This window comes from Hevea brasiliensis, chromosome 9 (genome assembly GCF_030052815.1).
Source record: "Hevea brasiliensis isolate MT/VB/25A 57/8 chromosome 9, ASM3005281v1, whole genome shotgun sequence".
NCBI lineage: Eukaryota > Viridiplantae > Streptophyta > Magnoliopsida > Malpighiales > Euphorbiaceae > Hevea > Hevea brasiliensis.
The window spans coordinates 23,833,973-23,861,423 of record NC_079501.1 but is presented as its reverse complement, the minus strand read 5'-3'; the positions used below and the strand labels follow the sequence as shown (position 1 = coordinate 23,861,423).

Below are 27,451 nucleotides of genomic sequence, written 5' to 3'. Positions count from 1 at the left end.
CTTATGCAAGATTGCAAATTGGGGTGGGCGATACTCATTATGCCAATCATATAATTACTATATGTGGGACAAATTAGCCGGTAAAGTTCTTTAAAGTTTTCAACAATTTCTCAATGAAATCTTACAATATCTCCTCCTATTTGTTAGCGACTGACGAGTAATGATTAATTGTAGAGGGTAGTGGTAGAATGTCAAAATATCCATTTATTCTCTTTTTATATCTTGAATATGAAAATTTATTTAATTAAAGTAATTATTATATTTATAATAAATATACTTTAATAAATAATTATGATTAATTATTATAATAAAATCGTTATATATATAATTATTATATTTTAAAATTTTTTCTTAAATTTGATTTTTTATATATATTTTTTATAACTTGTTGGATCGAATTTTAAAATGATATATGTGGCTATTTTAAAGCAAGTGGAAGCAATATAACACCTGCTTAAATGATGCCTTGTGGTAGAAGGAGGTGGACTTGATGGCCCTACCGACGTAGAACACGTTGACGGCAACTCGTCGTCGAATGGCGTAACTTTGGTGATAGATCCTGAGCACGAAGGACAGCTAACAGGGTGAGCACTATTAATAGAATAAATGAAATTAAATTATTTTAATTTATTAATTTAATTTAATTTTTAAGATAGTTAGATTTAATTTAATTTTATATTTCAAAAATATCAATTATTTTGATTTAATTTGATTTAAAAAAAATCGATTGATGAACATAATTAAATTACTTAATTAATTTTTAAATTGATTTTTTTATAAAAAAATTATGAATTATATGTAATTTTATATGTATAAATTGTTTAATTCTAGTGATTAATGGTTATTAAGTTTAAATCAAGATTAAAATCATATAAAATAACTTAAAAATCAAGTCTAAATTAAAAACTCATCAAAATTTAAAAATCGATCTGGTTAAATCAAATTAAATTGAAATAGAATGATTCGATTTGATTCAATTTTTCATTTATTTTAATTCGATTTAATTTCTAAAATATAATAATTGGATTAATTCAATTTTAATGATTTAATTTAATTTGATTCGATTTGAACCGAATGTTCAGCTCTAAACAACAGCATTAGCATTAGAAGTATTTGCATAGCCGCATAGGCACTCCAGATGCGACAGCTGGATTCCATATTTAGAGTATTACAAAATCAAGGCTAACATTAAAATTCATGTGTTAAGATTAAAGGTCGTGTTAATGTAAGCATAATTAATTAATATATGATATAATTTTTTATTAGAGCACACACGAGTAATGCTTTACTAATAAAAATTTATTATTAATTAATTAAAGCACACTTATTGAAATAGAAAAACACGTATCAAAGACATGCCGGCAATAGGAACATGCATACGCGTTTTGAAAAGTATCAACTTACTGTAGTTTAAATAATTTATGCTCTTGCAAAAGATGCAACTTTTTGAATTTGCTAATGAAAAACTGCCTCTTATTTTCTTTTAATCTTTTTACTTCTCTCTGTCTCAGAAATTCTGTTCATGTCCATGATTGAAGCGTTTGATTGATTTACTACTGCTTGAAAATTAAATTTGTTTTTAAATTTTGATTAAAATTAAAAAATTTAATTATTTTTAATCTAAAAAATTTATTTCAAAACTATAAAATTAAATATTGTTGTGCAATATTTAATTAATTTATTCTAAATAAAGTTAATGTTCAGTAATATTATTTATTATATTAATTCTTAGCTATTAAATTAATAGTTTAGTCGATAATGATTAGTTGTTTATATAGTAATTCAAAATATTCGCTATTAATATCGAAGCTGCTCTGGGTAATATTTTATTGAACTACTGATCTTGGTTCCTTATATTTCATATTCAACGTCTTCCTCTCTTATTTATTTATACCTTTCTCTTTTGTCTTCAATCCGCATGGTTTATATGGCTTACTCCAGATTTCAAGAATGTTTCTATTGTGCGACATTATGCGAAGGACCGGATTTCTGATGCTATAATCACTAGCACTGTTCTCTGTATTTGATGCTTTCGCATATACAGCCTTACGAACAACATGTTTGAATTGGCAGATCAACTTGTTGGAATATATATAGAACTGATAACTGCACGAAGAGCATCACAATCAACCAAGGCAGTTTGTGGGGTGTGAAAAAGTTGCTTGATGTGCAAGTGGATTTTGGCGATATCAACTGAAGAGTGGTACTACACCATTATCATTTTTGGTGTGTATATGGACTCGATATTTATTTGTAGCGTTCCGATAGTTTTAAGTTCATATCGTATTTATTTTGAAATATTTAATGCCCAGTAGTATGCAGCAAGTTCTAGTGCACACACATAGATATCATAAACAAGCGTGACTGATATTAGGTAGATATGATAGTGGTGCCTCACAGGCAATCTGTTTTTACATCTACTACACATCATATAATATATTACAGGCACACAAGCTTGGTTTTTGTAAAGATACTACAAGTGAGCTCCACAAAAATGAAGCATACTTACTTGTTACATCATGCTTTCTATTCCCTGTGATATTATAATGGTAGCCCTTAGAAACTTCAAAGAGCATCAAAGGGGTCTTTGTCGTGAGCCTGCTCGTCATTGCTTCTGATTCTGCGAAGTTTGAGTGAATAAGAAATTGCTTGGATTGGCTGATCAGTCACTCGAATCAGGTTGTAAGAACATGCTCCAAGCAGTGTTCCCACCACTGGTCCAATAATGTAGACCCATATCCCCTTGTAGTATGCGCTAGCAATTGCTGGCCCTAGCGACCTTGCTGGGTTCATAGATCCGCCTGATACTGGGCTGAGGATCACTAGACGGATGGTTAGTTTTATAATTGTGGATTGTGTGTATCGTACTACGGTGGCCAAGGGCCGATTCAGGGTTAAAAACTTAGAATGACTCTGGGGTTTTTCCAATTTTAGGATTCCCATTTTGTTCTAATTTAAGAAATAATTTTTTATTTTTTTTTAAAAAAGAAAAAAATCGGTTTGATCCAATATTAATATTAATCGATCTGATTTTAACTGGTTTGAATTTCAATTTGAAGTGATCCAGTTCCACTCTAATTTCGGTTTCGAGCCAATTCCTGACCAGATCTACATCAAGTTCTGGTCTTGGTAGAGGCATTCCTGACTGAAATTTTTGGTTTCATTTATACACCCAAGTTAATTATTTTATTTATTTAATAAATGTTTGTTAGAAATTGAAGATCTAGACCCATTAATTTCTTCTGTTAGGTATGGCTTACCCGGCCAAGATGGATGTTATACACACTGCAGAACCAACTGCTACACCTGCCAACTCTCCTATCTGCAGAAAAAAAAAAATAATAATTAAAAAAAAAAAAGAAAAGGCAAAATATGACATAATTTAGGATGTTCCTTACAGCCTTTGTATCAGTTGCCACAGCTGAAGTTACAAACATCATAGAAAATGTTACTACAATTTCCATGATGAGAGCTTGAAGATCTGACCCAGAAGGTGAAGTGGTTCCAACTTGTTTTATAGGGTGAAGGAGCACTCTCAATGTAAATGAAGCAGAAATTGCTCCTGTTAGTTGAGCTGCTGCATAAAATGGTACCTGCAACCAAAAAATAAATCCACCCATTTTCTCTTTTAGAAGATGAACTAAGATTTGGTAGTGTCCCATTATCTAAATTAATCTAAATTATTAAAGGTTTTTCTTCTAATTTAATCTCAGGACAATGATGTTTTATTTATCACTTTATTATGTGACATAGTGAAATGTAAACTCATTTAACAATAAAATATTATGTACATAAAATATTAATTAAACCACTTAGGAAATGGGTTTTTCTCAGTTGGCTATAGTGTCCCATTATCTAAATTAATCTAAATTATTGAAGGTTTTTCTTCTAATTTAATCTCAGGACAATGATATTTTATTTATCACTTTATTATGTGACATAGTGAAATGTACACTCATTTAACAATAAAATATTATGTACACAAAATATTAATTAAACCACTTAGGAAATGGGTTTTTCTCAGTTGGCTATAGTGTCCCATTATCTAAATTAATCTAAATTATTGAAGGTTTTTCTTCTAATTTAATCTCAGGACAATAATATTTTATTTATCACTTTATTATGTAACATAGTGAAATGTACACTCATTTAACAATAAAATATTATGTACACAAAATATTAATTAAACCACTTAGAAAATAGATTTTTCTCAGTTGGTTATAGTGTCCCATTATCTAAATTAATCTAAATTATTAAAGGTTTTTCTTCTAATTTAATCTCAGGACAATGATGTTTTATTTATCACTTTATTATGTGACACAGTGAAATGTACACTCATTTAACAACAAAATATTATGTATACAAAATATTAATTAAATCACTTAAGGAATAGACTTTTCACGGCCGGCTCTCTTTTTTTATGACCTATTGATGCCTACTATGTGGTCAGATGAGAATATAATTTTGCCTACTTGCATGTCCCTCCAAAAAGATTCTCTTTCCTCATATTGTGCCCACTATCCTTTTTCCGATCTAATTTTTTTTTTTAATTTTAAATCTCTCTGAAATTAAAAGAGATTAGAGAGAAGAAAAATTTTGTCTAAATTTAATCTATATAAATTTAAAATATAAATACATAAAATTCATGCATTTAATAAAAAGATTCTATTACACATCTTATGTTTATAGCATAATAAATACATTTATTACGGGCTACCGATGCCAAAATAGACTAATTTTCTCACATATGCTATTTACTTAAATTTTGTGGCCACAAGTGGCTGCCAGAAAACCTGAAGCCATGAAAACTATTTCTATGGGGTCAGATTATTACTATGTCGTATCTATACTCTAAGCCGTCATCATATGTGGGTGGCTTTATATTGTCGACTGATCGATGAAACATAACCACATAGCCCCAAAGCAAACAAGAAAATTGAACAAAATTACGAAATAACTCTTACATAGCAAATGGAGATCATGGTTTTTGTTTTTTTACCTGCTTCCATGGAAAATGTCTAAAAGCTGCAAAAGCTGTAGTCACTGCAGGGTTCATGTGAGCACCAGAGACATGTCCCACTGCATAGATCATCACTGTCACTATAAGCCCTCCTGCTACTGAGGCTCCTAGTTTTGAGATTCTTCGTTCATCACTTGTACTAATTGCAGCGGCACCACATGTCACAAATACTAACAAATAGGTAGCTATGACCTCTGCCACCACCTGCGTTGCTCAGTATGTTTTTGAAACTTTATTCGGTACTGTATTCACTTTTATATGCATCTTTTTTCTTTTCTATGTGTTTGTTTCCTTGGAAATTAATTAACTACTTCATCCTGTTCATGTTCAAGAAAAACAAAATGATGTTACCTTTTTGAGAAAATCAGGAGGATAATTTTTTCCAAATGATTCAACAAGTTGGGACTTTGGGTTCTCCACAGAGACCAGACCATCTCCTATGGAAGCTGAGTTGTTGGGATTTGGATCGATTGTCGCCATTATTTCTGGATCGAACAGAAGCCTGCAAAATTGATGGAAAAATGTAAAAAACGGACTGGGAAAAGTGAAATATACATAGGAGGGAGAGAACCAATAAAAGATACCAAGTTAACGCCGAGAACACAAGTTGCTAATATACCCTTCAGCTGAACAGAGAATATAGAAGCAGAGCAAGAGAAAATATATATCAGAGAAGAAATTATGAGAATTAATGAATAGTCCTGTTTATTGAGCTAGAAAAGATTGTTTATATACAAGTGGAACGAGGAAAAATTATATTATACAACGGTGAATATTATACAACGGTGGATTCCACGTAGAATGATTTACATAAAATGATAAATTAATCATAAAGTAATAATTAAATTATTATAATGAATCTCATAAAATTTAATTTTATTCATGTATTAAAAATAATTTTTTGTTTTAAATGATAACTATTATTTTATAATTAATTGTTAATTTATAATTATTTGCTATTCCATGTCAAATGCTACTATAATGAGGCAACTGCTCCAGCTGAGCTGTCATACATTGACCAATCACATGTTCAGCTACATAAAATATATTTACATACACCCTTCAAGATGGAGTTGGGGAGAAGTCAACATAGGAAAAAAAAAAAATGAAGGTGAATTGAGTGGGTTTAGTAAACAGATCCGCTAGCCGATACTTGGAAGATATGTGAGCAGCAGAAATTAACCCAGCTGCTAGTAATTGATTTCTCAGAATGTGACAGTCTATATCAAGGGACTGTACTGTCACATTGTGAGAAATCAATGGGATTGGAAGAGAAAAGAGGGATTTTGAAATTCTTTGAGAATGTAGGTGATCCATTGTAATTCACAGACTGATGTTGCCATGCTGCGATATTGTCGCCATTATTTCTTGATCGAAAAAAGCCTGCAAATTTGATGGATTGATATAAAAAAGGACTGAGGGAAGTAAATATATAGGAGGGAGAGAACCAATACAAGATAACAAGGTTAACGTCGAGAACACAGGTTGCTAATATACCGTGTAGCTGCAGGTTCTCTGCAAAATCAGATTATCAATTACTAGCCGCAGAGCTCATATTTTCATATGCCAATGCCACTCATGCGAAATATGATTTTTTTTTTTTTGGAAATTCTTATCAAAATTGATTATATTTAAAATATAAATATATCAAATTCATATATTTAGCAGATTAATTTTTATTATATATTTTATATTTTAAATTTATAATAGATTAAATTTAAATAAAAATTCTTTTATTTGTTTTTTCTTCCTTTTGATTGGAGTACAAGGATTTTCTTTGCCGACTATAAGTTGGAATATAAAGAAGAAAAATATAATATTTTACTTGAGCTGATCAATTATATATATATATATTCATATTCTGATTTATATTTTATATTTTCTAGAATTTCCTTCAACCGTAATTTTATATATAAAATCATAATAATTAAATTGAATAAATGGATTAATTATAGCATTTAAGTTGTAAAACGACAAAAACCAGGCAATAATTAATCTATTTGCGAGTACCCAACCGATATCTTTTGGAGATTTTATGACTTTGTACTTAGAATAATTTTGCCTAACAGTAGATTTATTTTAATCTATTTCTCCATTATTGAAAAAATTTCTCAAAAGATTTAAAAATATGCACTCTTTAAACTTTAAAATAAATAATATTAAATTTAGAATCCAACAAATAAATGAAAATGAACCCAACTTTGTTCATAAAGAGAAAATTATCGAAGTCTAACAATATCTGAAAAGTGAGAGTTACATGGGTATTTATAGAGTTTTAAATTTTATTATAAAAAAAAATAATTTAAAAACCTAAACTAAATAGAAATAAGATTTCTAAATTCCTAAATTCAATAGGAAATCAACTATAACTGATAAGAAACCAAAATGCATAAGAAAATTTGATTTCTATTTAAAATAGGATTAAAAATTGTCTTTCCATTGAATTTTTTTTTGTCAAGAATGCCAATATAATAAGTCTTAAATATGCAAATACAACATTACATAGCTAAATTGCTTCAAAAGGTTACAAGCAAAAGAGCCCTATAAAACATGTTTTGAGTAATGGAATGAGCTGCCCTATTACATTCCTTATGCGCAAAATGAAATTCATGTATATTAAGAGCATGAGCTAAAAAACCTAAATGTCATTAAAAGTACCATAAGATCACAAGTGATAGATCCTCCTTGCGCCATAGATATGACCATCTGAGAATCTTCTCCCAGAAGAACTAAATGAAAACTCTTATTCTTAGCAAGCAACATAACTTTTCTACAAGCTAAAAATTCCAAATTTAAAGGATATGTGATACCTAATATATGTCAATGTACCATTCAAGAGTATATATCAATGAATTCCTAGCTATAGCAGCAATGGATCCAATATTCTTTTTCTTATAGCTGCAACATCAAAATTAATTTTGATGGTGGTGACAATACCCACCGGTGCATAATGAAGTTTGTACCATTTTTATTAAACCCAAATTAAACTAGTAGGTCGGACCCATGAATTGGACCCTTAACCGGTTCAAATTTATTGTTGAACTAGATAAGAAGTATATATCTGTCACGACCCAACCTATGGGCCGGACCGGCACTAGGACCTGAGCTAGCCTAAAACCCCCGAGGCCCGTAGTAAGCAAAACTATTCATTAATCCAACTCTAAGGCCCATTTGGGCCCAATATGAAGAAATCAACCGGACGGAGTCCAGCCATAAAGTGGACCTTTCAACGGGGAGTTTTTGACTCACCCGACCTGTAAACAAAATATATCATCAATTGGGGAGCTCAGCTCACCCTCCACATACTCATATCAACATAAAGATAAATGGGAGCTCAGCTCCCTCATCCAGTCCATCAAACATGCATATAGTAATTTTACAGGTCCACCGAACATTTTATATTACAAACCCGAATCAATTAAATATTTCTAACACATGCGGAAATTTCTATAAGTTTATAGAATTATACAAACATGAGAAAACGACCTGCGATGGAGAAAAGCAAGTTAACTTTAAAAATATCCTCCTGTGGCCTGGAAAAATATTGAACAGGAGTGAGCGTTCAACTCAGAGAGTAAAATATCAATTTTAACCATAATCTCTATAACTATCTAAAACTAATGCACCCTGTAGAGTGAAATGCAACATCAGCAATAAATTCACATCATAACAGCAAAAAGGTAATTTGGAGCACTCACACACCCAATAATATCAATCATAATATATGGGAGCTGATCCCCTATACAGCTCTCTTAAATCCAACCTGGTGCCAGCGAAGAACTCAGCCGGACTTTCGCTTAATAAACCAAATCGGGGTCCCAACAAAGAACTCAAGTCGTGACTACCCCCGAAGGATCGGGTCCCAGCGAAGATCTCAAGCCGTGACTACCCGTCCTATCCATAGTACACACCACATCACACGCACGCCAACGCACACACACTGCTCCAAATTACCACAATAACATCCATGGCACTTTAACAATTATGAATGCAACATAAAACGTGCCTAGAGTTTAACTACATAGATACATACATATAAGTGATGCATGGGCATGCTTAAACATGTAATAATATCGAAATTATAATTAAAATTAATATTTTACTCACAGACTTGACAGCGGTCACTGTGGCGGCTGGGCGGAGGAAGAAGGCTGTCCCGGCTCACTTGACAATTACATTACAATTATTTAACACAATTGACTCAATACAAATCATGAAAAGACCAAATACGTCCTAAGTCGTGCCGAAAATCCGGCAGAGTCTCCCCTATACCTAGGACCTATCCAACCTGCAAAAGGGCTCAAAACACACTTCTATATTCACAACCCATATATCCACAGCTCAATCTCTTCACACAGCCCCTCCTGGGCCCATCAAATCAATCATCCATCACAATATGTAAAATTTTAATTTAGTCCTTATAATTGATCATTTTTGCAAAAACTACCCAAATAAGCTCTAAAAATTCTAAAACTTTGCCCCACGGTCCTTAGCAATATTACTAGGCTATTGCAAAAAGAATCATAATTTTCTGAGCTACTGAGAATATTTTATGGATTTTTAATCCTATCAAAGCACTAGAAAATTACGAAAAAGCAAGGTTTGGGTTTACCTTTGCCAATTCCAACTTCGGGAACGCGCTCAGGATGTCTGACAATGGTGGGGTAGCCAAAACCTCGATCCAGTTAGGAGACTTTTCCGGTAGCGGGTCTGTCTGGTCGGAAATTCACAAACCCGAACAATTGTCGAATTTCCGCCAATTGAGGATGCCTACAAGAAGCCCACAACACAGGGGTTAGTACATAAATTTTACGGAATTTTCTAAGCTCATTTAATGCTCGGAAAAATATTGCGAAGTTTCGTGGGACCTATCGAAAAACGGTATCGAAAAAATTTGAAATTTATGTCGCCGCGAAGCTCTCGACGAGTGGAGCGCTTTGGTACTCTCGGTTTTCTCGTGGGGTTCACGGTTTGCGAGAAATCTAGCCCAAAAGTCAAAATGGGCTAAAACTTCCAGGGCAAAAATTGGACAAACCGCTCAATGGATTTCGGTGTTCTTGGTGTCTATGGAAAGCTCTCGACGAGTAAATGGATTTAGACACAAGACCCGGTCCGATTGGTGGCCGGATCGGCCGAATTTCGATCGAGAAGACGAAGCGGCGCGCTTGCGCGTCGCGTCGCCGCACCGCTTTCCTGCCGTGTCAGGCCGGGTCGGTACCGGGATGGGCGCCGGTGAGTCGGGTGGCGTGAGGCGCGCGACAAGGGGAGGAGGGAGGAGAGAGAAAACAGGAGAGAAGGGGAGGGAGGTCGGGACGCGCGCAGGGAGGAGGAAGAAAAAGAAGAAGACCGGTCCGATTCGACCGGTCCGATCCGGTCCGGTTCGATTCGGCCAATTCGATTTAGGATATAAAATTTTGAATTTTTACTCTGCCTTGGGACCGAAAACGAGGTCCAAAAATTCTGAAAAAAATTCTAGAAAACTCAGAAAAATTTATTGACTCCAAATATATTTTTAGTTTTGCCACGTGGTCTTTAAATAAATTTTTAAAAATCATCAAAGTTCATATTTTCGGAAAATCGAACCCTATTTTTTAAAATCCGAAAAATCTCAAATAATTTCTTAAAATTTAAATAAAATTAAAATATCAATAATACTCATAAAATAATAAAATTTAAAATTTTGGGGTGTTACATTCTTCCCCCCTTATAGAAAATTTGTCCTCGAATTTTACACAAGGCAGAATAAAGTACATGATTACACATTGAACAGATAAGGGTACTTACTACGCATGTCCCGTTCTGACTCCCAAGTGCACTCTTCCACTGACTGACTCCTCCACAAAACCTTAACCATAGGGATCTGTTTTGATCTTAACTGTCTCACTTGGTAGTCCACTATGGCTACAGGTTGCTCCTCAAATGTCAAGTTCTCTTTTAGCTCTATTACATCCGGCTGTAGTACATGAGAAGGATCTGGAATGTATTTCCTGAGCATGGAGATGTGAAACACAGGATGAACATGAGAAAGGTTGGGTGGTAGGTCCAACCGGTAGGTAACTGCTCCAACTCTATCAGTAACCTCAAAAGGTCCAATATACCAAGGTGCCAACTTGCCCTTCTTTCCAAATCACATGACTCATTTCATCGGAGAAACCTTCAGGAATACGTAGTCGCCTACTGCAAACTCCACATCCCTTCGTCTGGGGTCTGCATAACTCTTCTGCCATCGAAAGTCGCTTTTCAATCGTTCCCTGATTAAAGGGACTATCTCTGAAGTGTACTGCACTAGGTCTACATCATGTACCTTTGCTTCTCCCATTTCCGTGCAACATAGAGGAGACCTACACTTTCTTCCATAGAGTACCTCATAGGGTGCCATCCCGATGCTGGAATGGTAACTGTTGTTGTAGGCAAACTCTACCAAAGCTAGCTGATCATCCCATTGACCTCCAAAATCCAAAACACTCATGCGAAGCATGTCTTCCAGTGTTTGGATTGTCCTTTCGGACTGTCTGTCTGTCTGAGGGTAGAAAGCCGTACTGAAGTTTAACTGTGTGCCAAGTGCCTCTTGCAACTTTCTCCAAAATCGAGAAGTGAACTGGGGCCCTCTGTCAGATATTATGGAAGTCGGAACTCCATGCAATCTGACGATTTCTCGAATATAGAGTCGGGCGTACTGTGCAACAGAATATGTAGTCTTCACAGGCAAGAAGTGAGCTGATTTGGTTAGGTGGTCTACAATTACCCATATCGAATCATACCCTTGCGTGGTACGAGGCAACCCAGTCACAAAATCCATAGTAATCATTTCCCACTTCTATTCTGGGATAGGGAGCTCTTGCAACTTCCCTGATGGTCTCTGGTGTTCAAACTTTACCTTCTGACAAGTCAAGCACTTGGACACAAAGTCTGCTATGTCTCTCTTCATGCCATTCCACCAATAGCTATCTTTCACATCATGGTACATCTTGGTGAAACCTGGGTGGACATTGTACAACGTATAGTGTGCCTCTCGCATGATTTCATTTCTGAGATTGTCCACATTGGGCACACATATCCTAGAACCTTGCATAAGGGCACCATCATTGGCAAACCCGAACTCACCACCTTCACCTTGCTGTACTCTTTCTATGATCTTCATCAATTGTTAGTCTCTGTGCTGGGAAACTCTAACTCTGTCTCGCAAGTCTGGCCTCATTGAAAAATGAGCCAACAATACCCCCTCATCTGAAAGATCTAGGATTAAATATTGATCCATCAACTCATGTATTTCCTGAATCAATGGTCTTTTCTCTGCTGAAATGTGCGCCACACTGCCAGAAGATTTTCTGCTCAAAGCATCTGCTACTACATTGGCCTTCCCAGGGTGGTACTAGATGGTGCAATCATAGTCTTTCAGAAGCTCCATCCATCTTTTCTGTCTCAAGTTTAAATCCCTCTGTTGGAAAATGTACTTCAAACTCTTGTGGTTGGTGTATATCTCGCACACTTCACCATACAGGTAGTGTCTCCAGATTTTTAGTGCAAAGACTACAGCCGCCATTTCCAAATCATGGGTGGGATAGTTATGCTCATGCCTCTTCAGCTGTCTCGAAGCATAAGCCACTACTTTTCCATTCTGCATCAAAACACACCCTAGGCCAACTCAGGAGGCGTCACAATACACGGTGTATCCTTCACCACTCATTGGTAGTGTCAACACAGGGGCGGTGGTTAGACACTCCTTAAGTGTCTGGAAACTCTTCTCACAGTCATCTGTCTAACTGAATGGAACATTCTTCCGTGTTAACTTAGTTAAGGGAGCCGCTATCCTGGAAAAATCTTGCACAAATCGCCTATAGTAGCCAGCCAGACCCAGAAAACTTCGCACCTCAGTGACTGTTGTAGGCCTAAGCCAATCAGTTACAGCTTCAATTTTCTTGGGATCCACTTGAATACCTTCACTAGAAACCACGTGTCCCAAGAATGAGATACTTTCTAGCCAAAATTCACATTTTGAAAATTTGGTATACAGCTGGTGCTTCCTTAAAGTCTGCAACACCATCCTCAAGTGCCACACGTGTTCCTCCTCGGTCCGAGAGTATACCAAAATGTCATCTATGAATACGATGACAAAACGGTCCAAAAACGGCTTGAACACCCTATTCATCAAGTCCATGAAGGCTGCTGGTGCATTAGTGAGTCCAAAAGATATCACCAAGAACTCATAATGACCATATCTTGTCCTGAATGCCGTTTTGGACACGTCCTCATTCCTGATTCTCAACTGATGGTAGCCTGATCACATGTCTATCTTGGAAAAGAATCTAGCCCCTTGGAGCTGATCAAACAAATCATCGATCCGAGGAAGTGGATACTTATTCTTCATAGTCACCTTGTTCAGCTGTCTGTAGTCAATACATAACCTCAATGACCCATCTTTCTTTCTCACGAATAGAACAGGAGCGCCCCAAGGTGAAGTGCTCGGACGTATAAAACCCTTGTCCAAAAGCTCCTGTAGTTGCTCCTTTAGCTCTTTCAATTCTGCTGGTGCCATCTTGTAAGGCGGCATTGATATGGGGTTTGTACCCGGCACAACATCAATGCAAAACTCTATTTCCCTTCCTGGTGGTAACCCTGGAAGCTCCTCAGGGAAGACATCCATGAATTCTCTGACAACAGGAACATTTTCCATCTTCTACAGATGTATCTCTCACCAATGCCAAATATCCTTGACATCCACGCCTCAACATTTTTCTAGCACTAATTGCTGACACCAAATTATATGGAGCCACGCTCCTATCACCATCAAAGCTAAACTCTTCCACACCAGGTATGTGGAAATGCACCTTTTTGTTCCTGCAGTCTAAAGTGGCATAATGAGTTGCCAACCAGTCCATCCCTAAAATTACATCAAAATCTATCACTGGTAGAGGAACCAAGTCTGCTGGGAGGACCTTTCCATCCACCACTACTGGGCTACCCGGAAAAACCATATCTACATCTATGTTGTCACTAAGTGGGGTAGCTACCGACAAAGGGCATTCTAAAGTTGTAGGGTTTCTACCCAACCTCATGGAAAACACAGGGGAGACAAATGAGTGCGTAGCACCCGGATCTATTAAAACACGAGCCTCATAGGAACAGACCAGAAGAATACCTGCCACAACTGCATTTGAAGCCTGAGCATCCTGATGGGTCAGGGTGAAAACCCGAGCTTGACCCCTACCCTGAGTGGCGTAACCACGACATCGACTTCTACCTCTGACCGCCTCCAAATCAATGTGCCGCTTGTCCTTGGCCTTGTTGGCCTTGATCGCTTGCCATCTTTGGAAGCACCGGATACAATCGACGAGGAACATTTGCATGAGAACCTCGTGACCCCATCTGTGGCTCGTGAACATGGGGCATTCCCTAGCAAAGTGACTCGTTGGCTACATGAAGCATACTCCTGAACCCATCATACAAGGTCCTGAATGTCCTCTTCCACACTGTGCACAAGGTGCCAAGGAGGATCCTGAACCAGACCCAGAACTGCTGTACCCTGAACTGTGACCACTGCTGGATCCGTACCCTGGTCTGAACCCTCGAGGTTTGTGTCTAAAACCACTCTTCTTGTTCCTACTTCTTCCTCTGAAATTACTCTGGCCACCATTATCTGGAGTACCCATGTGGGGAACACCTGAAAAACCCTCTGCTCTATTTTTCTTTGCCGAAGTCTGTCATCCACAGTATAGCTAATCTCTATCTGTCTGGCTCAATCAACTACGACATCAAAAGACTGATCAGACATCATGGCTAGGTTTGCATACCTCCTGTCCAGCTCCTTTAGGAATCTCTTCACCTTCATAGTTTCTGTAGATACTGCTGGTGGGGCATACCTGCTCAATTCCAGAAATTCTATAGCATACTCATCTACAGACCTGTCATTCTGTCTTAAGGCCTCAAAGGCCCACTGCTTTTGATCCCTGAAGCTTTCTGGCACAAACCGATTGATGAACAGTTCCACAAACTGAGTCCACGACAAACCCTCCATCCGAGGTAATATGTAGTCATTCATCCATTGTCTAGACATAGGCCCCATGACATATTGCATACACTCTATAAGTCTTCTATCAGTCAACTGCAACTCTGTTCCTGCCTATCTACAGGAATCCAAAAACCGATATGCATCATCTGACACATCATAAGTTCCAGGCACCAACTTCTTGAAATTAATTATCTGTTTGTAAGGTTCCTCTCTTGGTGCGGTGGACTGCTGCTGCTGTGGAGAGTGGACCATATACTGCGCCATCATATCGATGGTTCTCTGCAACCCAGCTAGAGTAGCTGCCATGGGGTCCATGGGACCCTGTGCCATAAAAGACTGATCCTGAACTGTTGGCAGCTACTCTTCTACTTGAGCAGCTCTAGGCCTCCTACCCCGCCTCCTCGGGCGGTGCCTCATCTGTCTTGACACCTCGTCGAGCACATCCAGTTACAGTGCGATGGCAGCTCTCCTGCTTCTACGCATTTTCCTGAAATTCAGCAGCATTAGCCCACAAAATTCAAAACAACAGGTTACACATCTTTATAGACTCATATTTACACACAATATAATGAAGCAGAAATTAGAAGCAAAGTTGACAATGCAAGACGAATGTGGACCCTATTTTTCGCATGTGACTCCTAGTAGACTCTTCCCAACACTTAGACAATTTTTCCCTATGAATCTGGAGCCTAAGCTCTGATACCACATTTGTCACGACCCAACCTATGGGCCGGACCGGCACTAGGACCTGGGCCAGCCTAAAGCCCCCGAGGCCCGTAGTAAGCCTAACTATTCATTAATCCAACTCTAAGGCCCATTTGGGCCCAATCTCAAGAAATCAACCGGACGGAGTCTGGCCATAAAGTGGACCTTTCAACGGGGAGTTTTTGACTCACCCGACCTGTAAATAAAATATATCATCAATTGGGGAGCTCAGCTCACCCTCCACATACTCATATCAACATAAAGATAAATGGGAGCTCAGCTCCCTCATCCAGTCCATCAAACATGTATATAGTAATTTTACAGGTCCACCTAACAATTTATATTATAGACCCGAATCAATTAAATATTTCTAATACATGCAAAAATTTCTAGAAGTTTATAGAATTATACAAATATGAGAAAAAGACCTGCGATGGAGAAAAGCAGGTTAACTTCAAAAATATCCTCCTGTGGCCTGGAAAAATATTAAACAGGAGTGAGCGTTCGACTCAGAGAGTAAAATATCAATTTTAACCATAATCTCTATAACTATCTAAAACTAATGCACCCTGTAGAGTGAAATGCAACATCAGCAATAAATTCACATCATAACAGCAAAAAGGTAATTTGGAGCACTCACACACCCAATAATATCAATCATAATATATGGGAGCTGATCCCCTATACAGCTCTCTTAAATCCAACCTGGTGCCAGCGAAGAACTCAGCCGGACTTTCGCTTAATAAACCAAATCGAGGTCCCAGCGAAGAACTCAAGCCGTGACTACCCCCGAAGGATCGAGTCCCAGCGAAGATCTCAAGCCGTGACTACCCGTCCTATCCATAGTACACACCACATCACACGCACGCCAACGCACACACACTGCTCCAAATTACTACAATAACATCCATGGCACTTTAACAGTTATAAATGCAACATAAAACGTGCCTAGAGTTTAACTATATAGATACATACATATAAGTGATGCATGGGCATGCTTAAACATATAATAATATCGAAATTACAATTAAAATTAATATTTTACTCACAGACTTGACAGCGGTTACTGTGGCGGCTGGGCGGAGGAAGAAGGCTGTCTCGGCTCACTTGACAATTACATTACAATTATTTAACACAATTGACTCAATACAAATCATGAAAAGACCAAATACGTCCTAAGTCGTGCCGAAAATCCGGCAGAGTCTCCCCTATACCTAGGACCTACCCAACCTGCAAAAGGGCTTAAAACACACTTCTATATTCACAACTCATATATCCACAGCTCAATCTCATCACACAGCCCCTCCTGGGCCCATCAAATCAATCATCCATCACAATATGTAAAATTTCAATTTAGTCCTTATAATTGATTATTTTTGCAAAAACTACCCAAATAAGCTCTAAAAATTCTAAAACTTTGCCCCGCGGTCCTTAGCAATATTACTAGGCTATTGCAAAAAGAATCATAATTTTCTGAGCTACCAAGAATATTTTATGGATTTTTAATCCTATCAAAGTACTAGAAAATTACGAAAAAGCAAGGTTCGGGTTTACCTTTGCCGATTCCAACTTCGGGAACGCTCTCGGGATGTCTGACAATGGTGGGGTAGCCAAAACCTCGATCCAGTTCGGAGACTTTTTCAGTAGCGGGTCTGTCTGGCTGGAAATTCACAGACCCGGACAACTGTCGAATTTCCGCGAATTGAGGATACCTACACGAAGCCCACAACACGGGGGTTAGTACATAAATTTTATGGAATTTTCTAAGCTCATTTAATACTCGGAAAAACACTGTGAAGTTCCGTGGGACCCACCGAAAAACGGTGTCGAAAAAATTTGAAATTTATGTCGCCGCGAAGCTCTCGACGAGTGGAGTGCTCTGGTACTCTCCGTGGGATTCACGGTTTGCGAGAAATCTAGTCCAAAAGTCAAAATGGGCTAAAACTTCCCGGGCAAAAATTGGACAAACCGCTTAATGGATTTCGGTGTTCTTAGTGTCTATGGAAAGCTCTCGATGAGTAGATGGATTTAGACACAAGACTCGATCCGATTGTTGGCTGGATATGCCGGATTTCGATCGGGAAGATGAAGCGGCGCGCTTGGGCGTCGCGTCGCTTCGGGCGCTGTTTTTCGGCTTTTCAAGCGGCGGCCGTTGGGCTGGGACGGCTAGGGATGGGCGCCGGCGAGCTGGGGTGGCAGGGGAGGCGGCGGCGTGGCAAGGGAAGGAGGGAGGAGAGAGAAAACGGGAGAGAAGGGGAGGGAGGTCGGGACGCGCGCGGGGAGGAGGAAGAAAAAGAAGAAAATCGGTCCGATTCGATCGGTCCGATCCGGTCTGGTTCGATTCTGCCGGTTCGATTTAGGATATAAAATTTTGAATTTTTACTCTGCTTTGGGACCGAAAACGAGTCCAAAAATTCCGAAAAAAATTCTAGAAAACTCAAAAAAATTTATTAACTCCAAATATATTTTTAGTTTTGCCACGTGGTCTTTAAATAAATTTTTAAAAAATCATCAAAGTTTATATTTTCGAAAAATCGAACCCGATTTTTTAAAATCTGAAAAATCTCAAATAATTTCTTAAAATTTAAATAAAATTAAAATATCAATAATACTCATAAAATAATAAAATTTAAAATTTTGGGGTGTTACAATATCAATGAATTCCTAACTATAGCAGCAATGGATACAATATTCTTTTTCTTATTGGCTGCAACATCAAAACTAATTTTGATGGTGGTGACATTACCCATTGGTGCATAATGAAGTTTGTACCATTTTTATTAAACCCAAACTAAACTAGTTGGTCGGACCCCATGAATTGGACCTTTAATCGGTTCAAATTTATTGTTGAACTAGATAAGAAGTGACGTGACTCAACTAATTCAACCAATCAATAGAATCAAATTTTCTTTAGTAAACAGTAAAAAAATAATTATAATATTTAAAATTAAATACTTCTATATAAAATCTAAAAATACTATTAAATTTATATAAATATAATTTAATAAATGTTGAGATTTTCATTTTAAATTATTAAAACTTAATTTATTAGATTTATTTATTTATATTAACATGTATTATATTTAATTAATTTTTAATTATTATATATATATTTAATTAAATTTTAGTGACCCACTACTTAAACTATTAACCTACTAATTAAACAATTGACTCGTCTAATTGGCTTTTTCACCAGATCAACCTCCAAGTTGAGTTTAATAATGTTAGTTTGTACACGACCTACTAACGTGGATTGATTGTCACACAGGACGTCAGTGTACAATAGATTCTCAACACGAGCAATAGTGTGACTCGGATTTCAAATTTGTAACTTGTTACGTTATGCGGCGTTTGGCCAAAAAGAAATTTTCAGAAATAAATTTTTTTCAAAAATATATGATATCATATAATATACCTAAAAAATTTATGATGGGAGAATATTATGAAAAACTATCAAAACAAAATGATGGAGGGGTGGCGTGAGGTTGAGAATCGCAGTACTGGAGGCAATTTTATCTTTTTCAAGTTATAGCTTCGTTTTTTTTTAAAAAAAAAAATTATATAAATAGATCTGAAAAAAAATTCAAAAATGTGTTTCCCTTAAAAAAAAATTGCATTGCTTATCATAAACTTGCAAAGCCTGTAATATTGGGAATATATTCTTATCAATTGCTTGCTCATGAACATTCTTAATTTTCCTTTATTTCTTAATGGCTTTGAATTTTTTTTAGCAAGGGATTAGGAGAATAAAAACTATGAATGAGTGATATGCCTCGATCAATGCCTTTAACTGCCGACCAAAGCAGGCTAAATCCTTAATTGCTTTGAGTTAGGACTCTCCGCTGTAATAGAAAACCTGGGATTGTGGGCACACTTTTTCCTCACTATCGCACACCACTATGCCAACATTGTAACATGACTCAGCCTTCATTGAATCTTAGTGTTGCGGTCTATAAAAATTCCTTGTGAGTATGGACCTGCAAAATAGAAAATAAATAGGTCAGAAGTTCATCGGGTGTGGACCCGGTGAGGATTTTCCGACGCTTAAATTAGAGCTAGTTTAAGAGAATAGTGTATTATATTGATTAGGGAGAAAGAACATATCTCCATATATGATCTAATCTTTTTATATAAGATATAGACAATGGTTGGTTATGGTAAGTCAATTATGTAATTATATAAATATTATTAGCTTGTATAATTATATGATTATATTTGTATTTATATTGTATAAGTATCGGTATTACTATATTTGACAATCCTACTAAGATTGCTTATATTTAATTAAGATTTCTTTCTTTTATTGAATGGGTCTTATAGTAGTTAAACCGACTAAACGAATCTCATTGTTGAACTATTAAATATGTTTAGGCTCGTGGGCTATCCGAAAAACCAAGTTATTGGGTCGTATATATATATTTGGGGAGTTATATCATTAGTCTCTTATTCGAGTTCGAATCTTTAGGTTCGTTATACTTAGACAATAAAGTTTTGGCCATTGCCTTACAATTTTTGGAGTGTGAACTATTATCTTGAACTTGATAATGGAGGGCCATCACCTTAGCTGGGTTTTCACCTTTCATTTAATTATCCCGGTGAACTATCCCTTTAGGTGGGCTTACACTTTCATTTATTTAATCTGGTGGACTATTGCCTTGAGTAGGTTAAGCACTTTTATTTTTTAGCCCTGACGTACTATGATCATGGATACGCCTAAGCACCCTTAGTTTATTTAGGTTGACAGATTATCACCGTGGTTGGGTTAAACACTTTTATTTTTTAGCCTTGGCAGACTATCATCGTGGATGGGCGAAGCACCCTTAGTTTATTTAGTCTGGTGAATTATCGCGGTGGATGGGCTAAGCACCCTTAATTTATTTAGCCTAGTGGACTGTCGCCATAGATGATGGGCTAAGCACCCTTTATTTTAGCTTGGCAGACTATCGGCGTGGATGGGCTAGGTACCCTTTGTTTTAGTTTGGCGGACTATCACCGTGGATGGGTTAAGCGTCCTTTGTTTTAGCATGGTGGACAATCATTGTAGATGGGCTAAGCACCCTTTGTTTTTATGTGAGAAAATAATGTTTTGTACAAGTATTTTTGTGAGATAATTCCATATAATATATGTTGTGAATTTGCTCAATAGTTTCATCAAAAAATATGATATATAAAGTATATATTGCACATCTAACAACTAACAAACAAATGACAAATTTGTAATAATAGATTGATGGCATCATAGAATGCAATATCACAATGTCTAATTGCCCATCGGTTACAAATAACGTAAGAAAAACCATCAAAACTATAAATTATTTGGTTCTTATGTTTATTTATATATTTTTTTAATGTCAAATCTTTGTAAAATAAAATATAAAAATATCATCTGAAGCACATGGGTTATATACAGGCATATAATAGCAAAGAAAAAAGAGTGATGCAATGATAAAATATTTATTCTTACTACAAGAAAAATGTTATTGATTGATCGTTTAATAGGATATAAAGCCCTCTGATGAAATTAAAATAAAACTCATGTGACTGTAAATAGATTTTTTAGATCGCACCTGAGTAAATTTAGAAATTTCTTGGGTACAATAAAAATTTTTTGATTAGGTTGTTGCAAATCACAAGTCATCCTTTCACTTGGAGGTTGTTGCAAATCACAAGCCATTCTTTCACTTGGTTCATTCTCTCATTTTGAGTTCAGAATATAAATAATATAAGGAAGAGACACAGCTTCTTGTATCGTTTCCCATAGATGGCACTATTATTGCTGTCCATGGAAATTTCTTGCGGATATAGACATGCAAAATAAAAAATAAATGGGTCAGAAGTTCATTGAGTGTAGACCCGGTGAGGATCCTCCGACGCTCAAGTTAGAGCTAGTATTAGAGAATAATGTATTAAATTGATTACGGAGAAAGAATATACTTCCATATATAATCTATTTCTTTATGTAGTACATAGACAATATTTCATTATGGTAAGTCAATTATGTAATTATATAAATATTATTAGCTAGCATAATTATATGATTATATTTCTATTTACAATACATAATCATTACTAAACGAATCTCATGATTAAACCATTAAATATGTTTAAATTCATGGGCTATCCGAAAAACCAAGCTACTGGGTCAAATATATATATATATTTTGGAGTAATATCACTTAGTCACATTAAGAAGAGCCCAAGAAGCTGAGCATCTGCCGAATCTCAATCACCATTACATTACAACTCAGCCGCCCATGTAATTGAGAAACTATCTAGGTACTCCCTTTGACTGTCTTTGTCTCTCGATTTGATTATAAGTAAAATAAATTAGGATTCTATAAATGATTTATCATTTGTTTGGGGTTGAATATATTTAAAATTTTTGAAAATTTGATTTTTATTGATTTGAAATTCCGTTAGGTATTGCATTGAGTGTTGGATTTTCTTGTGCTTTATTATTCTATCTATTTTATTCATAGTTTAATTGTTATAAAGAGATAATAAAAGAAGACCACTTATGCATCTCTATTACTCTGCTTATCATAACAATGACCCTAAAAGTTGTGTATAAGGCAACGCCTACGAAATTAGGGAGAGGGAAGCAAAAAATTGCCAATCTTTGATATCTAGTCCACAGTCTGAAGCTCTTATTTGCCACGTCAATCTCCATTAGCTTCCTCAGTTCCTCGTTTCCTCATTGACTTGTTGAATTTTGGAAAGTTAAGAATTTTTTTCGTTGATGGTCACTGGGCATTAAAGATTTGGAGATTTTTACTGATGTTAAGTTTTTTCTTGAATTTTTATTGATGATTTTTTTTTTTTTTTTTTGTAAAGTTGAGGATTTTTATTATAATATGGTAGTAGTGAGATTCTAGAGTTTAAGACAAGATTTGGAATTAGAAGATAACAAAAAAGTGAAAGGCTTGTGAGTTTTTGGGACAATACAGGTATGATTGCTTCCATTGATTATCAGACCTACATAAATGGGCTTCCACTAGCCCATATTTTACTTCCAATGACCCACCCCCACCCATAACTTCTCTCTTTCTTAATTGTCAAAATCTAGATAATTATCGATTTTAATTTTATTCGCACCAAAACTTACTAATTAGGAGGTGTGTGAAAAAGGAAAAAAAATCTTAAATACAAATGGATAGAGTTTTCTCTAAAAATGGACTATTTTATAAGACAAATCTAGTAAATGGACTATTTTTTCCCTTTTAGAAAAAAAAGTAGGCAATAAGCATTAGATAATTTTTATTTATGAAAATTAGTTTATATTTAAATTTATAAATATTTAAAATTTTAATCAATTATATATTTAATTGAAGCGTTCATAAGTAATAGATGATGTGCTCGATAAAAATAATTTATAAGTACATTTAATATTAAAATGACTAAAAAATATATTAAATAAGATTTTATGCTAAAATTTTAAAAAGTAAATGAAAATAATATGATAAAATACTTGGTTAAATTAATTTATAAGTACTAAAATAAAAAATTAATCCACTCAGCTTATTTTTTTTTAATTTATAAATTCAACTTAATTATAACCCAAAAATCATTATAAATAAATATTTCAACTTATTTTTAGAATGTATAAATTTATTTAATTTATTTATAAATTAAAATAAATACTCTCTTAAAAAATATTAAACCCAATAATGCATTTTAATACCCTTATCCAACCTCTAATTATCTCTATATCTATAGTACTACTTAAGCACGGGTAGTATTCATATGAAATTATAAGTTAGGAGTTACCAATAATCAATTTGTCAAATCAATTCCAATTTATTTATATAAAATATTAGATACATGCACTTTTCAACAAGCAAGAAAAGCTCTAGCCTTTTAAACATCCATAATTAAAGTTCTAAGGGTACACAAGTGAAAAAGACCACAGGAATCAAATTCTTCTACGCAAAGATGCTTTTAGATAATTTAATTTTCTCTCGCTTTTTATCTTTCGGGTACACAAAATCCCATGGATTGTGCTCACTCATTCATTTCCCTTTAGGTAAGATCATGAACGCATTGCATATGGTTTATATTTTTCCTGATTAATCGTCAGAAAATGGACATATTTGATAGTAATATATCATTTAATTAATTAGCCATTAAAGCCAATAATTTGGCGATCATGTTCTTAATTTGTAATACTGAAAATTAGAAAAAAAAAACAATATGCGATAGTATCTTTTTCTTTTCAAGATTTTCTGATATTAACATTTACCTGTAACTCTACCTATGAAGCTCTGAATATAGTAATCTGGGAGGCAAGAAATTAGATACAGAGTAAAATTTTAAGTATACAGAAGACTTGGTGATATTTGACAGGCATATCAACTTGATTTTCATATGCGGTCCATCAACTTGATTTTTGTAAGTTCTGGTTTTTTTAGTGCCACATGATATGCATATTGGACCACACAATATCCAATTAATTATTCGATGCTTGAATTACAGCTTTCACAGGTCAATTCAAGTCTCAGAAAAAATAATCAAGGAACATGAATATATAGCTTGGAGATGCGCCTGAAGGGTAGCAGGACTGATGCAGTGATCGATTTAGCATCTTAGATGGATTGGACCATTCATTTTCACATAGCTCGACCATAGCCGTTAATTTGTTTGCTTGCCACTGGAATCGAGACCAATATGATGTAAAGTATCTGGATAAGGTGTTGCATCAAGCAAACATGTATATGATGTAACCTACAGATAAAGTATCTGGATAAAGTATCTAGTAATTGCTTTAGTTTCATGCTTAAATTACTGATCAATTCCATTTCTATGATGATCGATGTTATACTGCTCTCAATTCTACCATCGTCCAACGTCTTGCTCCCAGCTTTGAGCCTTCATCAACTTAATGTTTCATACTGTATCAGAATCCATTGTACTAAAAAAGAAATATTAAAAATCCTAGATATTGTATTCAACCCTTTATTGAGTTATCTCTTACAATTATTAATTTAGATTGAATATTAAGTATTGTTCTTATAATAGAATCTAACACGTATATACTGATTTAGTTGTGACACATATTGCTAAGCCTACCAGAACATGCGATAAGAAAACGTGTCACAAGTGAATTGTCCACATTATTAGCATTTGATTGCAGAGAAGAAAGAATTTGGCAACGATACCTTTCAAATTTGCCTTCCTTTAACTTTATTGAAAAATTTGCTACATTAATGCCTTCTTTTCCACAAAAACATAAATCCACGATTTGAAGGCTGCTATATGCAACAAAAGAAATATATATATATATATATATATATGTAGGGTATGAAAGAATTGCATTATTATGAAAAAAAAAATCATGTGTCTGATTAATAAAAATTAAAGAATCGTAATAAATCTATGTTTCAAAATTTTAATAGTATCTGAAAATAGACTTTTTTTTTCTTAAGTTGGGTATGAGAAATATTTCTCAATCGAATTAATTTCTATTACAATATTAGTCCCTCAATCTTAATATAATTAGGAGTTCCATCTAATTTAATCACCTCAATTCTAATCTAATTAGAGTTTCATTCAAGAAAATTTGTAACACATAAATTCTCTTATTATTTTCTTTTATCATTTTAAATTTCAAAATAGGACAAAGAGAAAACAGTTGTAACTTTATAGCATTCACATTAGCAATGTACACAGAAAAGCAATTGTTGACTATAGACTATGGCATGCAAAGGTTCCAACCTGAATTTCAACTCTGAACGCAAAAGGTTAAATGCTTATATTAAGTTGTCCTATTCCACAATTGTTGGACTTAGTTTTAGGTAGTTGCTCGGTTAAAATGATCACATAGGAGCACCTAGTGATGGAACCAGGAATTTAAGTTAGAGAGTGCAAAATTTCATTAAAAATTTTATAAGTTTACAATTCCCCACACATATAATTATAAAAATAAAGCAGAAATAGATAATTAAAAATCAATAAAAAAATTTTATCAAATTTTTTATCAAGTTATGCCATATTTCAAAGCTCAATAAAATCCTGCAAATAGAATTATCAATAATGGAATAAAATATAAAAATAAGAGGGGAAAATAGAGAATAATAAATTAATAAAAGAGAATGAATGTGTAAAAAAATTGAAGTACGTCTATTTTAAATTTGATTTTTCAATCTATAAAAGTAAGAACAACAAGACTTGAGAATAGATGAAAAGCCTTTGCATTGTTAGCCATAGAGGTAGAAGAATTCTCTATTCTTCTTCTTCTTCAACATAAGACTGTTTAACTTGCTTCTCTTACAAACTAATTTAGCTTTTAAGTTATAAGGTATAATGAGCTGATAAAGCTTTAATGTTTTATTTGAATTGCTATGAAAAATTATTCGCGCTGAGGTGGCCAGAGGGCAATGTGCAGTTACACCATTAAAAGAAAATATAGGACCACATTTGGGCTAGGGGGCAATGGTCACTGTCAACGCTCTTAGTTCTGCCATTGGGACTGCTAGATGGTTAATTCTGCATCTAGTTTAATCCATAGTTATTGATGAGAGATAAAAACGCTAAAGTGTATCATATTTATTGATGACCTGGGCATACATTAAGTTTTTCATTTTTTTTTTTAATTAATAAAATTCGTTTTAATTGATAAAAAAATATATTTATCGAAAAGCCAATAATTATGCGGAATGTCTAGCACATTATAGATCTCTTGGATTTCATCTTTTCGAGCAGTATCTCAAGAATTATGTTGCATTCCCTTTTTCTTTTGAAATAATTATGTTGCATTGTTCTTCATGACACTCTGGTGTTTCCTATTCTCCCTGGGATGTGTATGAAGTACTCGATTTATATATATATATATATATATATATATATATATATATATATATATATATATATATATATAAACTGTTGGCGGCTTTTCTCAGCATTCTTTCAATTGATTATTAATTAAAATTCTGTTTGTTTTAAGGAAAATATTTTTTATATTTTTTAGTTTTTAGAGTATTTAAAAAAATTAATTAATAAAAAATATTTTTTTAGTGAAAAGAAAAATTAAATCAATCATTTTTTATTTTTTAGAATATACACAATATAAATATATATCATTAATTTAATATTATAAATAATAACAGAAAATATTCTCGTAAAAATGTTTTTTTATAAATTATTTTTTACAAAATAAATGAAGTCTAAAAAAAATATTATTAATTTAATATATACGATATAAATATATATTATTAATTTAATATTATAATCAAATAATAAAAATTATTTTTATAAAAATATTTTTTATAAAATATTTTTTTATACAAAACTATTTTTCATATATAAATTTTTCTATGCGAAACAAATAGAGCCTAACGGAAAATATTACTGAATTTGCAGATTTCTCGTCAATTTTTGGATGAGACCCATAAAGAAATAGTAAAAACGGATTCATATATATGATAGGAAAATTGGCATGAAATAGTACAACTCATTAATGCAAATCATTCAATAGATTCACTCAGCTTAAAAAATCTCCTCTTAGTGAGTTGGCATATTTACGTTTAAATAATTTTATCTACAGAAGCATTATAAACTTTGGCCTCGATATAGGTAGGGGCGACAATGAATATAGGCAGGGGAATAGGGTATCATAAAAATTATCATACTAAAATTTAAATTTGATTAAAATTTATTTTTAATTAATTAATTTTAATTATTGTTATTTAAAAAATATTCAAACCTATTTAATTTTATATATT

At 34.4% G+C, this 27,451-nt stretch overlaps 1 protein-coding gene across 1 annotated transcript; it reads right to left on the bottom strand.

Annotated features, from left to right (window-relative positions):
- Positions 1-2,346: 2,346 nt before the first annotated feature.
- LOC110651388 (aquaporin NIP2-1) lies at positions 2,347-5,735 on the bottom strand. The gene is made up of 6 exons (XM_021806713.2): positions 5,605-5,735; positions 5,372-5,522; positions 5,000-5,224; positions 3,399-3,593; positions 3,261-3,322; positions 2,347-2,812 (listed from the first exon to the last, which is right to left on the bottom strand). The coding sequence occupies exons 2-6, from the start codon at positions 5,498-5,500 to the stop codon at positions 2,566-2,568; spliced, it is 858 nt and encodes a 285-aa protein (XP_021662405.2). The 5' UTR covers positions 5,501-5,522; positions 5,605-5,735; the 3' UTR covers positions 2,347-2,565.
- Positions 5,736-27,451: the final 21,716 nt, after the last annotated feature.

Excerpts from the sequence above, each read along its gene's own strand:
- LOC110651388 (XM_021806713.2), bottom strand. The coding sequence starts at position 5,500 with ATGGCGACAATCGATCCAAATCCCAACAACTCAGCTTCCATAGGAGAT. Across the intron at positions 5,225-5,371 it reads CTCCTGATTTTCTCAAAAAG|GTGGTGGCAGAGGTCATAGC; the intron begins GTAACATCATTT and ends TGAGCAACGCAG. Across the intron at positions 3,323-3,398 it reads TGGCAACTGATACAAAGGCT|ATAGGAGAGTTGGCAGGTGT; the intron begins GTAAGGAACATC and ends TTTTTTCTGCAG.